The sequence below is a fragment of the Cetorhinus maximus genome, chromosome 5 (assembly GCF_964194155.1).
Source record: "Cetorhinus maximus chromosome 5, sCetMax3.hap1.1, whole genome shotgun sequence".
Taxonomy (NCBI): Eukaryota; Metazoa; Chordata; class Chondrichthyes; order Lamniformes; family Cetorhinidae; genus Cetorhinus; species Cetorhinus maximus.
In genome coordinates this window covers 26,508,897-26,524,318 of record NC_135883.1, presented here as the reverse complement: position 1 = coordinate 26,524,318, position 15,422 = coordinate 26,508,897, and the positions used below count along the sequence as shown (strand labels likewise).

Below are 15,422 nucleotides of genomic sequence, written 5' to 3'. Positions count from 1 at the left end.
CTGCATTCATCAATAAACTAACTTTTTGATTTAGAGTGCTGCTGGCAACAGGCGCCTACAACCACACTCACCCTGCATCCCAACAGCACACCGCAAAATGATGCAACCTTTTCAAGATTTGCAATGAGTATACCATGTGCCAAGAAATTCAGCTTATTTCCAATTACTTTAAATAAAGACTGTTGCACTTCTTATGCAAGTATTTTTATAAAAGCAATTGCAATTATGCAATGAAGGAGATGCTACAGGAACACAAACTACCAATGGAATTTTAAATTCTCAACAAGAATTTTACCAAGGAAATTCTAAATGTAAATTTAACTCAGTGAAGACAAAAAAAGCAATGCAATAAAAAAATAACTAAACAGCTAATCCGTCCCACACAATCAAATAAAATCTCCATTTCGTTTAAGGTGCAATGCCAAAAAAAAATACTTACTGGCTGTCTCTGAAATAAGTGAATCCTACAAAAGGTAACTGGTTCCCAGCAAAGGCTTTTGGGGTTGGAAATGTTTCCACTTCTCCTTTATCATCTTCAATATCATCAAAGTTACTTGTATCTATGTCACTGCTTAATTCAGGCACAACAGGGGCAGCAGCTGTGTGTTACATAATTGGAGAAAAATAAGAAGTATCAGCTATCGTTTCTTTTTCACATTAAATCAGTGTTATATTGCTCATAAGCTAGAGGCCATTCATATAAATTAAAAGGTTGGTATTTTAGAGCAATGCCTGAAATCTGTTAGATCTAAAACATTTACATTTAATAGGACATTATTACCCTGTTTTACTGCAACCATGGAATATGCTAATTGTCATAGCACTCTGATCATTAAAAAATATAAATGCTGGAAACTTCAAGTTTTACTTCTGGTTCCTTTGGTAAGGCCAGCATTTGTTGCCCATTCCCAATTGCCTTTGAACTGAGTGGCTTGCTAGGCCATTTCAGTGGGCAGTTAAAAGTCAACCATATTGCTGTGGGTCTGAAGTCACATGTAGGTCAGACCAGCTAAGGATGGCAGATTTCCCTCCCATTAGTGAACCAGATGGATTTTTACAACAGTCGGCGATAGTTTCATGGTCACCATTACTGAGATTAGCTTTATATTCCAAATTTATTAACTGAATTCAAATTCCACCAGCTACCGTGGTGGGATTTGAACTCATGTCCCCAGACCATTAGCCTGGGCCTCTGGATTGCTAGTCCTGTGACATTACCACAATGCCACCATCTCCCTCCTCTGTCAAATTTGAAATTTAGCAAAAAATCTAATGTTTGCAAATTTAATAATCACCACTTCAGAATTGCAAATGCTTAATTTGTATTGTAGTTCATTTTTCCCAATTGATATAAATCAGGCATAACAATACATTTCAAAGTCACCGAATTTGTTCCTGATCACATCACATCTACATGTCAAAAATCACAGGTAAGCAAAAGTGACACATTTCTACTCAGAAGAGTAGCTGAGAAGACAGGGACCAAAGCGGAATTAGAGTTGAAGAACATTGCAAGATCATAGATGAGGCAAGAAATCAAAAGCTAACTAAATTTGGAATATGTGTGGGAAGTCTTTTGAAGTAACCAAGGAGATTAATCTATAAAAACAGATGCACACTTTGTCAGAAATTCTGCTGTAGGCATCCTAAGTGAAGGGAAAACTAAAAGTCAAAGTTAGTAAATCAGGAGACAGAAATAAATGCGCGAGTAAACCATTAGAACAAAAAGACAGGTTAGACAATCCCAATAAGCATTCTTTACACAAACACCCAGAGTATAAAGAACAAATTGAATGAATTTAACTTGGAAGTTTATGACATTACTGAGACAAAGTTGCAACAGGACTGGGAACGAAATATAACAGGCTAAAATGTCTATGAAAAAATGGAGAAAATGGTAGAGGGGATGACTAGTCTTAGTGATTAAGGATGATATCGCTTAAATAACAAGAGGATATAACGAGGGGTAAGCAGGCAGTGCGGTATTTATGAAACAGGAAAGGATTTAAGACTCCAGTGGGAGTTGCACATATGCCCTCTGGTAGCAGCTGTGAAGTAGTAGATTGCATAATTGCAGAGATTAGTCAAGGATGGAACCAAAGGCAGAATGGTTTTAATGGGGAACTTTAACTTTCATGTAGATTGTGATAAGCAGATAAACTCGTATCAGAAAGATAGTGAATTTCTTGAGTGTATTCAGAATAATTGTCTGCGACAATATGTCCTAGAACCAATGTGGGGGCATGCCATATTAGATTTATGAGTAGCGAGCCAGATTTAATTAACAGCCTAAGTTACATTTATGTAATCGCAATCATAACAATCGAGTTCAAAGTGATTTTTGAAAGGAAGAAACATGAAACAGCAAAGATTGTAGATTTAGGTACAGCTGACACCAATGGAATGAGAGAGACTGCCCACAGTAAATTGTGATACAGAACCAGTTTTTACCCTTAAAGAATCTACTTAACAAAAGCAGCAACCATAGATGACTGCTGAGATAAGGGACAAAATCAAAATTAAAAGACAAAGCATACAAAAATGCAAAAAATAAAAGGCCTTGGCAAATAGGAAATATACAAAGAACAGCAATGGGTGGCAAAGCAGATAGTAAGAGCTACAAAAAGAAATTTGAAATAAAACTTGAAAGCGATGTCAAAACCAAACCAAAAATGTTTAAAATCATGTTAGAGAAAGAGGGTCAGGAGCAATGTGGGCTCCTTGAAAGCTGATAACACTGATATTGTCAAAGAAAACAAGGAAATTTCAGACATGTTGTGAGTTCTCGCAATTCAGAAGCCATTCTTCCAAATTGGAAGTGTGTGTCACTCCACTATTTAAGAAAGGAGAAAGAGGGAAATCAATATCTGTTGTTGTGGAATTATTAGAGTCTATTATTAACGATCATGTGACTAAACACCTTGAAAATTTTCAGCTGATCAGAGGGAGCCACCATGGATTTGTAAAGGATAGGTGACTGAATTATTTGAAGAGGTGACTAAAATAGTGAACAGGGGAATGATGTTGTTTACATGGACTTCAGAAAGTATCTGAAAAAGTCCCTCATAATAGACTGTTAGCTAAAGCTGAAGTTTATGAAATTGAAGGCAAGTTATTGATCTGGTTAGGAAATAGGCTGAGTGACAGGAGACAGAGTAAGTTTCTGACTTGCAGGATGTGGCTAGCAGTGTTCAACAAGGATCTGTGTTGGTGTCTCAACTGCTCATGATATTTATCAACAACTTACACAATGGGATAGAGAGCCACATGTTCAAGTTTGACAATGATACAGAACTAGGTGGCATTGTAAGCAGTGCAGATGGAAGCATAAAATTATGAAGCGGCATTAAGAGAGTAAGCAATTGGGCAGAACTGTGACAAATGGATTTCAATGTAGGAAAATATGAGGTCAACTACTTTGAACCTTAAAAAGGATAGATCAGAGTACTTAGTAAACGGTGAAAAGCTAGAAACAGTGGAGGTTCAAAGAATCTTGGAAGTCCAGTACATAGATCATTAAAATGTCATGAACTGATAAAGAAAATAATCAAAAAAGTTAATATTTAGAGGACACGGTGGTAGAAGTTATGCTGCAGCTATACAAAGGTCTGGCTAGACCACAGCTGGAACACTATGAGCAGTTCTGGGCACCAAACCTTGGAGGAAGTGCAGGGTAGATTTACCAGACTGATACCTGGACTCCAAGGAAGGATTACATAAAGTAGGATTGCATTCCCTGGAATTTGGAAGATTATAGCATGATTTAATCAAAGTTTTCAAGATACTAAGGGCAACAGATAGGGAAAACCTATTTCTACTGGCTGGGGAATCTAGGACAAGGAACGATAGCCAACAATGAGCCAGACCTTTCAGGACTGAAAGTAGACAACACTTCTATATGCAAAGGGATTAGAAGTTTGGAACACTCCTCTGCAAACAACAACTTGATGCTTCATTAATTGTGAATTTTCAATGAGAGGCTGAGGCATTTTTGTTAAGCGAAGATATTGTGGCATACGGGGCAAAGGCAGGCGTGTGGAGTTAGGTCGTGTATCAACCACGATCTCATTGAATAGTTGAACAGGCTTGAGGGGTGAAATGGCCTATTCCCATTCTTATGTTGTCCAGGATGAGTTCTAAATTTTGTGAAACTGATCTGTCATGTATAGCCAAAAGAGGTGCTTGATCAAACAACTTTAACCTTAATTTGCCAGTTTAGTGAATCGCAATCTCCTTTAGCTACAGTAATGTGTCCAATTCAGAGCTGAAATATCTGATATGGACTAGAGTCAAACACTCAGGCATGAGCATTCAACATTCACTGAAGTGCACAATTCTTTTAAGAGCTTTCAAAATTCACCCATTCATTCGGAAAACATTATTTGGAAAGCAGCCCGACCAATGGTAACAGGAGTACATCTTGACTGAGAGTACTGAGAGCCATCAACAATAGCCAAGTGTATATGAAGGAAACTTATATAATTAAACAATGAGGTTTCACATCCATTTAAAGTAGTCTTCAGATGTAATGAGTGAGATATGACAGGTCCATGAAATAATCATAAGCACAAGTCACAATCAAAACAAGTCAGAAGCTCTTACCATATTTGAAAATGTTAAGTTACAGAATTTATTGATTTATTATATTTAATACAATGAACACAACAGAGCAAAAGCATCAACTTTACCATCTCCATTTCTTTTACTACATCTCCACTGCCAACAAGTCTGTCTGGAGGAGGAATGGGTGACCAAAAAAAACTGATAGAAATAGACAGTTTGAGACTTTTTACTTATTATTAGTAAAGGAATTGCTCAGGGAAAGGTCATAAAAAATTGCGGATCCTTTTTTACTACCTGGAAAATAATGCAAAATTTAATCTGAACACAGCTGCTTTAAGCTATTTTACATTTAGTGTTCTTACATTTGTCCTACACATTAAGATGGACATAGCCAAATCCAAAACTTATTCTTAGATAGTCAATGACATTCCAGCTCCATTCAGACACTGAACTGACAATACTTTTGGACCATGAAAAATTTGCTTGAGGTCAGATGGCATCAGGGACAGCCAACGGAATACTAACACAAGAAAAGACATTTGAAATAGTGTATTATCCTCAATTTCATAAAAGGCTAACAAATAAAATTTTCCTGAGCTTTCCCTTAAATCCCCATTTAATGGTTCAGCATTCACCTCTGGTCTCAGAATCCATTTCCAGTGCACACTGAATGTCTGAAAATTTAGTTTAAGTACAGTATCCTAAAATTTGGTGTTTCTTTGCAGATTGGAATTTAACAAGTTACTTCTTTCCCCTTCATTGCTTCACATAATGCTAAAGTCTTCAGGCTTTAGTAACAAATGAATTATCACTTCATTTTTATTGGGAAGAAGCATCTAATATGTTGAGTGGTTTCTGTTGAAAGTGTTCAACATAAAAGAAAGCATCTGCAGCAAGCGCATTTAAAATTTTTCAAACTTCAGATCGTGTTCCCCTCCATGTATAGTCACTCCAAAAATATCACCATAGGGATCATCCTGGTGAGACTTCATGGGAAATAATGGAAGCTGCGACTATCAAGCAGTCTAGGAGGTCCTCGTTGCTTGAAACCACCATATGGGCTGGCAATCATCTACACCCTCAGCTTGTAATGTGATTTCCCAAAGTCCTACACCTCTAGAACAGTTTCAAGTGGATTTGAAGTTGGAACCCTCACTGCTTACTGTGGACCTGCTCCAGGATTTGTGGGGCAATCACCCTTTGTAGATAATTAAAGGATACTTATGCCAGTGAAATAATTTTCTCTCTTAAAATTGGCTACAATTTTTCATACACCAACTATAATAACAAATGCACTTTGAAGGAGCACAAATTCAGTGAACAGCCTCCTTTCATAGTGCAATTTCTATGATTCTAAAATAGTACATCCCACTAGACCTCCCTTTTTCATTAAGTAAATGATAGTTTCAAATGTTATCCATCAATTATGATATGTTTGAACCACTGCATCATTTTCAGTGCAAACAAGGCTCAAAGTAAAACAAACTGCTTGCAACGTGGAACCAAGTCCCTCTTCAACTAAACATGGCTATTTGCAGCAGCAAACTTTCAGTCAGAAATCCATTCTTCATTTTCCATTGTAAACTGTTGCACTCAGATTTGTGTCACCACTGCAACAAACAGAACCTACTTCAAGGGTACACCCAAACTATATCATAAGTCCTCTGCATAAACTGACAATGGGAAAAAATAAAATCTTCCTCATTTCCCTACCTAAATATCAGCCAATTTATTTTCCAAAAACTGCAGTTCCCGAATATCTAGTCCTAACAAGCATGAATGTGCATGTGGAATTATATAAAAAACCCACAATTATTGCATTAAAGGTGACCACCAAGTGGTAATTCTGTTCAAATTTTGCACAGATTGAATCACTACGCCCACAGATTTTTTTTAAAATCAGCATGAACCTGAATCTGGAAGAAAATGTAAAGTGCTTGATTCAATGCATTTGACCCTTTTGCAATAATCTTTGTAACGCATACCACTTTAGGCTGAACAAGGTAGAAAGTTAATGCTGACAAACAGAGCTACATAAAAAAATCTTTAACTTATTTCTCCACCTGGTTTAATTTACTTGCCGCCCCTCACAATTCAGGAGGCCAGCGCTGAACTTCATAGCACAATCAGTGACATTCTTGGAATGTTAAGCCCTTTAAAAGATCAATAAAGTTCTTAGCTAATGCAATGTGAATACAGATTTGGCCAAAGCTTCATACAATAAGTTTATTTTTTTCATACAAAAAAAGTCCACTTTTCCTCCAAAAATACAAAAAAAAATGCAAATGCTGAAAATCTGAAGTGTAAGCAAAAATGCTGGAAGCACTGAGCAGATCTGGCAGCATCTGCACAGAGAGAGAGAGAGAGAGGGAGAGGGAGAGAAAAAGCAAGTTAACCTTTCAGTTCTGTGGTCTTTCATCAGGTCACAGACCTGAAATGTTAACGCTGTTTCTCTCTCTCTCCACAGACGCTGCCAGACCTGCTGAGTGTTTCCTGCAATTTCTGTTTTTATCCTACTTTTCCTCCAGCTCCATTATACTGAAGTATTAGCATTTTAATTTACTATTTAAGCAAAATCTAAAAAGGAACCTGCAGCATGGAGTTGATTTCAAGCTTTTTTTTGCTTAGAACATTGTTTTAGAATAGTAAGCATTCTCATGCTGTCCAATATATGGATCTATCTTTTATTAGTGTTTCTACATTTGTGCTGTAACCTTACAACCACTGATTGCTTTAACAGTTAATTGTGATCAGGTTTCTGACAAGTTTGGTAATGTTAAAACAACAAATATTTGTTGATGAGGAAAACACTTTCAAACAACATAATATTCAAAAGCTGAAAATAACAAATGACAATAATTTTTGAAAACCAACATCATATAATCAAGTCTAATACACCCAAAGAGCAAAACAGTTCCTCTCAAACATCTGCTTCTTGTTCAGTTGACAGAATTATTTTAGAACACGCAAGTTACAATAAAAAAATTTATGATTGTGATGCACAATGTAAAAATGTAACTTTTAATCAGAATTGTGGCATAATAAAATTAAAGTATGGGCCTTCAAAACATGATGCATAAACCTAGGAGATTTTGGAGGTACTCTCAAGTGTCCACATAAACCTGTTTGTCTAATCAGATTTCTATATATTTCTGTATCTGTTGTTTTAATAGCGTGTTATTTCTGTTAGTGTATAAAAATAAAAGTATGCTCTGCAACATTACTGCATTCCTTTGGCTACTAGATGCTGCCATTCAGAAATTAAAAGAGGCTGTGAGCATCTCCATATTTACAAGGATCTCCAGCGTAGAAAAATTTTTGAAAATCACTGCATTGAGGTAAATGTTAAACAAATTGCTGCTTTAGTTCATGAATACCTTGCCGATAAACACATTCAATTTTCATTGAAGGTTTTCAAAAGGGAAAGTAGTTATTTATGCAAGCCAGATTTGACTATATTACTCAGTTGTATTTTTGCAATTTAAGCATAAAATATATATTCTCAACATAAGCCACATCATAAATAAACAGTATCTATAAGGTACTCACCATCACGAATGCTGTCCCATGTCCACTGATCGTTTTTGAAGAAAGGGTGACATTTGATTTCTTCCACTCCATTTCTCCCCAGCCGCACTTCCCTGAACATTGAAATAAATTGGAGTAATGAGGTATATACAAATTAAGTTGTTCTTGCCACTCAATTAAAAAATCCTCACTGTTGAATTCTTTTCATCATTTTTTGGTCCGTGCTAACTGCTTCTGCTTTTTGGTTAAGTATCAACATGGCTGTAATGCTGCATTCTGCCACGTGTGGAGCAGACCCATTTAAACACTGAAAACTTTATTGGGGGAGGGGGGCTCAGAACACAGCCAACAAAACAGCTACCAGAACTTCAGAAGGTGCCAAACTATCACAATATCTTAGATTACCTTCAGCTGCTACTAAGATACTTAAATTGAGAATTTATGTAGACAATCAAAACAGTTCCAGTCTTAGATAATTAGCTATAAAATGCTCTTATAAGAAAGAAGAAATAGGCTGCATTACATTTTAAAATGTAGAATTACAGGAAAATCAGCTGGAATTTATTCAGCCCCATGGGATTAAAATCTGAATTGCCAACTTGTAGATGTAACATGAGCAGCTGTTTCAAATATTTCCAGTCCTAAATTCAGTATAAACAGGAAACTACCCGCACGTGGTAAAAGCGCTCCTGAGATTTTTCTCAAAATCGATCTCGGAATTGCACACTAACTCTAAAGTTTATTTCTCCTCCTCAAATATTAACAAATTTTTTACTTGCATGCTATTTCAGAATGTGACACTTGCAAATTAACTATTTAACATTGTGTAAATGCTATTCTTTCTAACTTGTTGATTTTCTTATGTATACAACATTAATAATGCAGATCCTGCTTAATATACTGCAAAATGCATTTTCTATCACCCGTAAAAAGGCTTTTTTTTCCTCGGTGCATTAGAGCAGCAAGGGAGATACTTTTCCCAAGCAACTACTTCCACTGTAAACTCAGATAGCGGGTAACCTGACCATCAGGGAACACATAATACAGTTCAAATTATCATGTTCTTGTCTAATATATGCAGATGAACACATAAATATGAATCATTGGACAATAATTAGTGACAGAATTCCCAGGTAAATTTTCTCTTCCCCAGCTGAAATTACAGCGCCCTTATCTCTAGCCAGGTTGAGATTTACTGACTCATAATAAGCCAGGGATAAAAACAGGTACTTATGGTTCAGGAGTATAGCATGTAGTGATAAATTCTAATCACTGAGTGAAGTTAGTTGCCTTTTCATAAGGTTAATGCTAACAGTCCAGAACAGGACATCACACAGCATGCCCAGTTAGTTAAACATTTTCCTGCACCCTCAAACAATTTTTCCCCAGAGTTGCTGCAAGTATAAGCTGATAACAGAACATCTGGGACCTCGGTCAATGATGAGAGAGACAATATGTCTCCTTAACCAATGAGATTTAAGGATTGAAAAATAAACAGACTTAAAAGAGGGGTAAATTCAATGTCAAATCAGATACAGAAAGAGAAGGAAAGGAATAAAAATAGAAAATGCTGGAAATACTCAGCAGGTTAGGCAGCATCTTTGTAGAGAGAAACAGAGTGAAAGTTTCATCAAAGTGCTGAAATAACGTTAAGTCCGGGAGGCTGTAAAACATCTTAACAAAAAGCTGTTCCTTCAGCTTCTGTTGAGTTTCACTGGAACATGGTAGGAGGCTGAGGGCATAGAGATCATAATGGGAGGGAGCAGAGAATTAAAACAACAGGTGACCAGAAACACAGGGTCATGTTTGTGGATTGAATGGAGGTGTTCTGCAAAGCAATCACTCAATCTACGTTTGGTCTCCACAATGTAGAAGAGAGCACATCTTTGGTAGCTAAATTGAAAGAGAGCCAGAAAAAAAATTTTTTTTTGATGAAATTTAACATTTTTAAAATCTCCAACAACAGCTTGTGGCAGGTCATAATTATCATGGTTTCTCTTCCTTGCTGCAAGTTGCGGGCCAAGTAACAATTAATAATGATGTGCGTTGTCCACACACCATTAACAGCAAATTCTGGGCCATCATAGCACATAGGCAAATATCTTCAGCAAAAAGCAACTTTGCATTATTCCTTCCAATACAAGCATCATTTTGTGTTTTCAGAAACAAAGAAGTTGCATTTCCCCACTATTTGAAAACACAATAGACTTAAACCTCTTCCTCCCATTCCTTTCCCCCAATAGAAGTGATAACCAAATTTGTATTTGTAAAATAAATAGTTTGAATGGCACTAATCTTCTGAAATGCATTTTACAAATCTGCATGATTGGGGGGGGAAAGAAATGGATCAAAATGAGAGCAACCCTATTAAACTAAAGAAGTCATGGCATATTAAAAAACGGTATATGTAGTCATATAAACTTTGGCATTTTATAGTAATTACATCCTTTGTATTTGTCCAACATTTATTATACCTTCAGAACAAATATTCAGTTAGCACTCCACTACATTTATGCAAAAAAAGTCAGAACATTTTTTAAAAATGGTTCATTTTAACTCAAGTCAATATCTCAAAGCTGACTTCAGTTAAATTCTGGTTCTTGTATTTCATTTCACACAGACCAATTACATTGAAAAACGCTCCTCAATGCCACACTCGATCAAATGCTGTCTTAACGTCAAGGGCAGTCATTCTCACCTCAAGTTCAGCTCTTTCATGCATGCTTGGACCAAGCTGATAATAAGGTCAGGTGCCAAGTGATACTGGCGGAAACCTTACTGAATTTCGAAAAGCAGGTTACTGCCGAGTAAGTGCTGCTTAGTAGCCCGATCAAAGACACTTTGCATCACTTTCCTTATCATTGAGAGTAGACTGATGTGGTGGTAATTAGCCAGATTGGATTTGTCCTGCTTTTTATGAACAGGACAAACACGAGCCATTTTCCACATTGTCAGGCAGATGCCGGTATTGTAGCTCTACTGGAACAGTTAGTTTGGGAACAGGTCCTCAGCTGGAATGTTATCAGGGCCCACAGTCTTTGCTTTATCCAGGGCCTTCAGCTGCTTTCTGATGTCGGGTGGAATCAATCAACTTGGCTGAAGACTGGCTTCAGTGGTGCTGGGCAAATCAGGGAGAGGCTGAGATGGATCATCCACTCCCGTACTTTTCGCTGAGGATATATGCCTCCCTTACATAGCAGTGTATCGCAAACCGTGAAATGTTGCTTATATCTCTAGCAGTAGCCTTGATGGAGCTAAGCGCATACAAATTCAGAATCAGAGTCAGCTTAATAGCCACAGGCAATGTGATCCTTGCTTTGTTATGAGGTTAGAGCTGTAGCTGCAGCAGGTGGCAGATTTCAGTCACAACCTCATAAGTTAAATGCAGACATTTCAAGCATTGGTAGTTGCTGAAGTTCAATTAAGAGAATTGCGACCTCAAGACCCTCTCTGGATATGGCCTTTAATGACAGTCCTTCTCCCCCTCCTCCCTCATCTGACAGCTTGCTCTGTGTGGCCCCATTTCATTCTTGGTCCTATTCAATTCCAAGAGAAAAGCCTCCCAGACCACAATGCCTGGAAACAACTGATTTCTGCATGAGCTTAAACTACCAAAAAAGTACTTCAGCACCAGCCAAGCCATTCCCTGTAGACTACTGAAACTTCAGACAATGAGACAAAAGTTACCAAAATACTGAACTGCACAAACAGTCACAAGAAGAGATCCAATAGCTAACCTGTAGGTTAGCCCAAGGAACGCAAGGCAAAGTAGCAAGTCGATCCCAAAATTGGTTCAGAGGCAGGAAGCAAAGAGTAACATTCAATGGGTGCTTTTGAGACTGGGAGGTTATTTTCAATGGGGTTCATCAAGGCTTGGTACTTGGTCCCTTGCTAGTTGTGATATAGATCAATGATTTAGACTTTTTTTTATATTTGTTCAGGAGATGTGGGCGTTACTGGCTATGTCAGCATTTATTGACCATCCTTAGCTGCCCACAAGGTGGTGGTGAGCTTTCTTCTTGAACCGCTGCGGTCCATGTGGTGTAGGCACATCCACAGTGCTGTTAGGGAGGGAGTTCCAGGGTTTTGACCCAGCAACAGTGAAGGAATGGCGAAATAGTTCTAAGTCAAGATAGTGAGTGGCTTGGAGGGGCACTTCTGGATGGTGGTGTTCCCATGTGTCTGCTGTCCTTGTCCTTCTAGATGGTAGAGGCCGTGGGTTTGGAAGGTACTGTCTAAGGAGGCTTGATGAGTTTCTGCAGTGCACCTTGTAGATAGTACACACACCGCTGCCACTGTACATTGGTGGTGGAAAGAGAGTGTTTGTGGAAGGAATGCCAATCAAGAAGGCTGCTTTATCCTGGATGGTGTCCAGCTTCTTGAGTATTGTTGGAGCTGCACTCATCCAGGCAAATGGAGCGTATTCCATCACACTCCTGACTTCTGACTTGTGCCTTGCAGATGGTGGACAGGCTTTGGGGAGTAAGGTGGTGAGTTACTCGCCACAGGATTTCTAGCCTGTGACCTGCTCTTGTAGCCACAGGATTTATATGGCTAGTCCAGTTCACTTTCTGGTCAATGGTAACTCCCAGGATGTTGCTGGAGGAGGATTCAGCGATGGTAATGCCATTGACTGCCAAGTGGCATTGGTCAGATTATCTCTTGTTGGAGATGGTCATTGCCTGGCACTTGTGTGGTGTGAATGTTACTTGTCACTTGTCAGCCCAAGCCTGGATATTGTTCAGGTCTTGCTGCATTTGGACATGGGCCTCTTTGGTACCCGAGGAGTTGCAAATGGTGAACATTGTACAATCATCAGCGAACATTCCCATTTCTGGTCTTATGAAGGAAGGAAGGTCATTAATGAAGCAGTTGAAGATGGTTGGGCTGAGGACACCACCCTGAGGAACTCCTGCAGTGTTGTCCTGGAACTGAGATGATTGACCTCCAACAACCACAACCATCTTCTTTTGTGATGGGTATGACTCCAACCAGCAGAGAGTTTTCCTCCTGTTTCCCATTGAATCCAGTTTTGCTAGGGCTCCGTGATGCCACACTCAGTCAAATGCTGGTTTGATGTATAGGGCAGTCATTCTCAACTCACCACTGGAGTTCAGCTCTTTTGTCCATGATTGAACCAAGGCTGTAATGAGGTCAGGAGCTAAGTGACCCTGGCAGAACTCAAAGTGAGCACCAGCGACCAGGTTATTGCTAAGCAAGTGCCGCTTGATAGTGCAGTCGATGACCCCTTCCGTCACTTTACTGATGATGGCCAATGGAACAGTAATTGATTGGGTTGGATTTGTCCTGTTTTTTTGTGTGCAGGATATGCCTGGACAATTTTCCACATTGCCGGGTAGATACCAGTGTTGTAGCTGTACTGTAACAGCTTGGCTAGGGGCACGGCAAGCTCTGGAGCACAAGTTCTCAATACTATTGCTGGAATATTTGCAGGGCCCATAGCCTTTGCAGTATCCACTGCCTTCAGCTGGTTCTTGATATCTCATGGAGTGAATCGAATTGGCTGAAGACTGGCATCTGTGATGCTGGGGACCTCCGGAGGAGACTGAAATGGATCATACACTCGGCAGCTCTGGCTGAAGACTGTTGCAAGTACTTTGGTCTTTTATTTTGCATTGATGTGCTGGGTTTCCCCCTCTTTAAGGATGGGGATATTTGTGGGGTCTCCTCCTCCAGTGAGTTGTTTAATTGTCCACTACCATTCACGACTGGATGTGGCAGGACTGCAGAGCTTAGATCTGATTTGTTGATTGTAGAAATGCGTAGCTCTATCACTTGCTGCTTATGTTGTTTGGCACACAAGTAGTCCTGTGTTGTAGCTTCACCAGTTTGACACCACATTTTTAGATCATCTGGTGCTGCTCATGGTACGTCCTCCTGCACTCTTCATTAAACCAGGGTTGATCCCCTGGCTTGCTGGTAATGGTAGGGTATGTGCTAGGCCATGAGGTTTCAGATTATGGTTGAGCACAATCCTGCTGCTGCTGATGGTTCATAGCGCCTCACAGTTGCCCAGTCTTGAATTGCTAGATCTGTTCGAAATCTATCCCATTTAGCATGATGGTAGTACCACACAACACAATGGAGCGCATCCTCAATGTGAACACAGGGCTGTGTCTCCTGAAGGACTGTGCAGTGGTCAATCCTACCGATATCGTCACGGACAGATGCATCTGCAGCAGGCAGGTCGGTGAGGATGAGGTCAAGTATGTTTTTCCCTCTTGTTGGTTCCCTCACCACCTGCCACAGGCCCAGTCTAGCAGCTACGTCCTTTAGGACTCATCCAGCTCAGTCTGTCATGGTGCTACCGAGCCACTCTTGGTGATGGACGTTGAAGCCCCCCACCCAGAGTGCATTCTGCACCCTTGCCATCCTCGGTGCCTCCTCCAAGTGGTGTTCAACAGGAAGGAGTACTGATTCATCAGGTGGTTTGGGGGGTGGGCGGTGGTAATCAGTTGGAGGTTTCCTTCTCCATGTTTGACCTGAGGCCATGAGACTTCACTGAAGGACCTGAGTGAACCAGGTGGGTTTTTAATGATAATCAACAATGGTTTCACGGTCATCAATAGACTTTAATTCTAGATTTTTATTGAATTCAAACTTCACCATCTGCCGTGTTGGTATTCAAACCCGGGTCTGTAAAGCATTACCCTGGGTCTCTTGATTACTAATCCAGTGACAATACCACCACACCACTGCCTCCCCTAATACATATGAAGTATGGTTAAGGAGTTTGCAGATGATACAAAGATTGGTTGTGTGGTTGATAATGAAGAAGATATTGTAGCTTGCAAAAGTCCTTGAACGTGCTATGACCTCCCAAATCCGTTTGCATCTTTCCTGGAACTCCATGTTTGAATCCTTCCAATGAGGTTGCCGCCCTGCCACAGTCCCAAAGCAGCTCTTACCAAAGTCACAAATTACATCCGATGTGACTACGACAAATGTAAACCTTCCCTCCTTGTTGACCCATCTGCAGCCTTTGATACAAATGACCACACCATCTTCCTCCAACGCTTCTCCATTGTCATCCAGCTGTGTGAGTCTGCTCTCACGTGGTTCCATTCTTATTCATCTAATTGTAGCCAGAGAATCACATGCAATGGCTTCTCTTTCTGTTCCTGCACAATTTACTCTGATGTCCCTCAAGCATCAATCTTTGGCCCCTCCCATTTCTGATCCCCATGCTATCCCTTGGCACATCATCCGAAGGCATGGCACTAGTTTTCATACGTATGCTGACAACACCCAGCTCTAACTCACCACCAACTCTTTCAATGCCTCCACTGATGCTAAATTATCAGACTGCT

The 15,422-nt window shown here is 39.5% G+C and overlaps 1 protein-coding gene across 1 annotated transcript in view; it reads right to left on the bottom strand.

The window, feature by feature from the left end:
- Positions 1-15,422, bottom strand: part of rock2a (rho-associated, coiled-coil containing protein kinase 2a) — a 233,604-nt gene that overhangs the window by 98,670 nt on the left and 119,512 nt on the right. Inside the window, exons 8-9 of the mRNA XM_078541605.1 lie at positions 8,113-8,204; positions 440-599 (exon numbers count right to left, since the gene is read on the bottom strand). Coding sequence (XP_078397731.1) covers positions 440-599; positions 8,113-8,204 — 252 coding nt within the window. The remainder of the gene's footprint in view (positions 1-439; positions 600-8,112; positions 8,205-15,422) is intronic.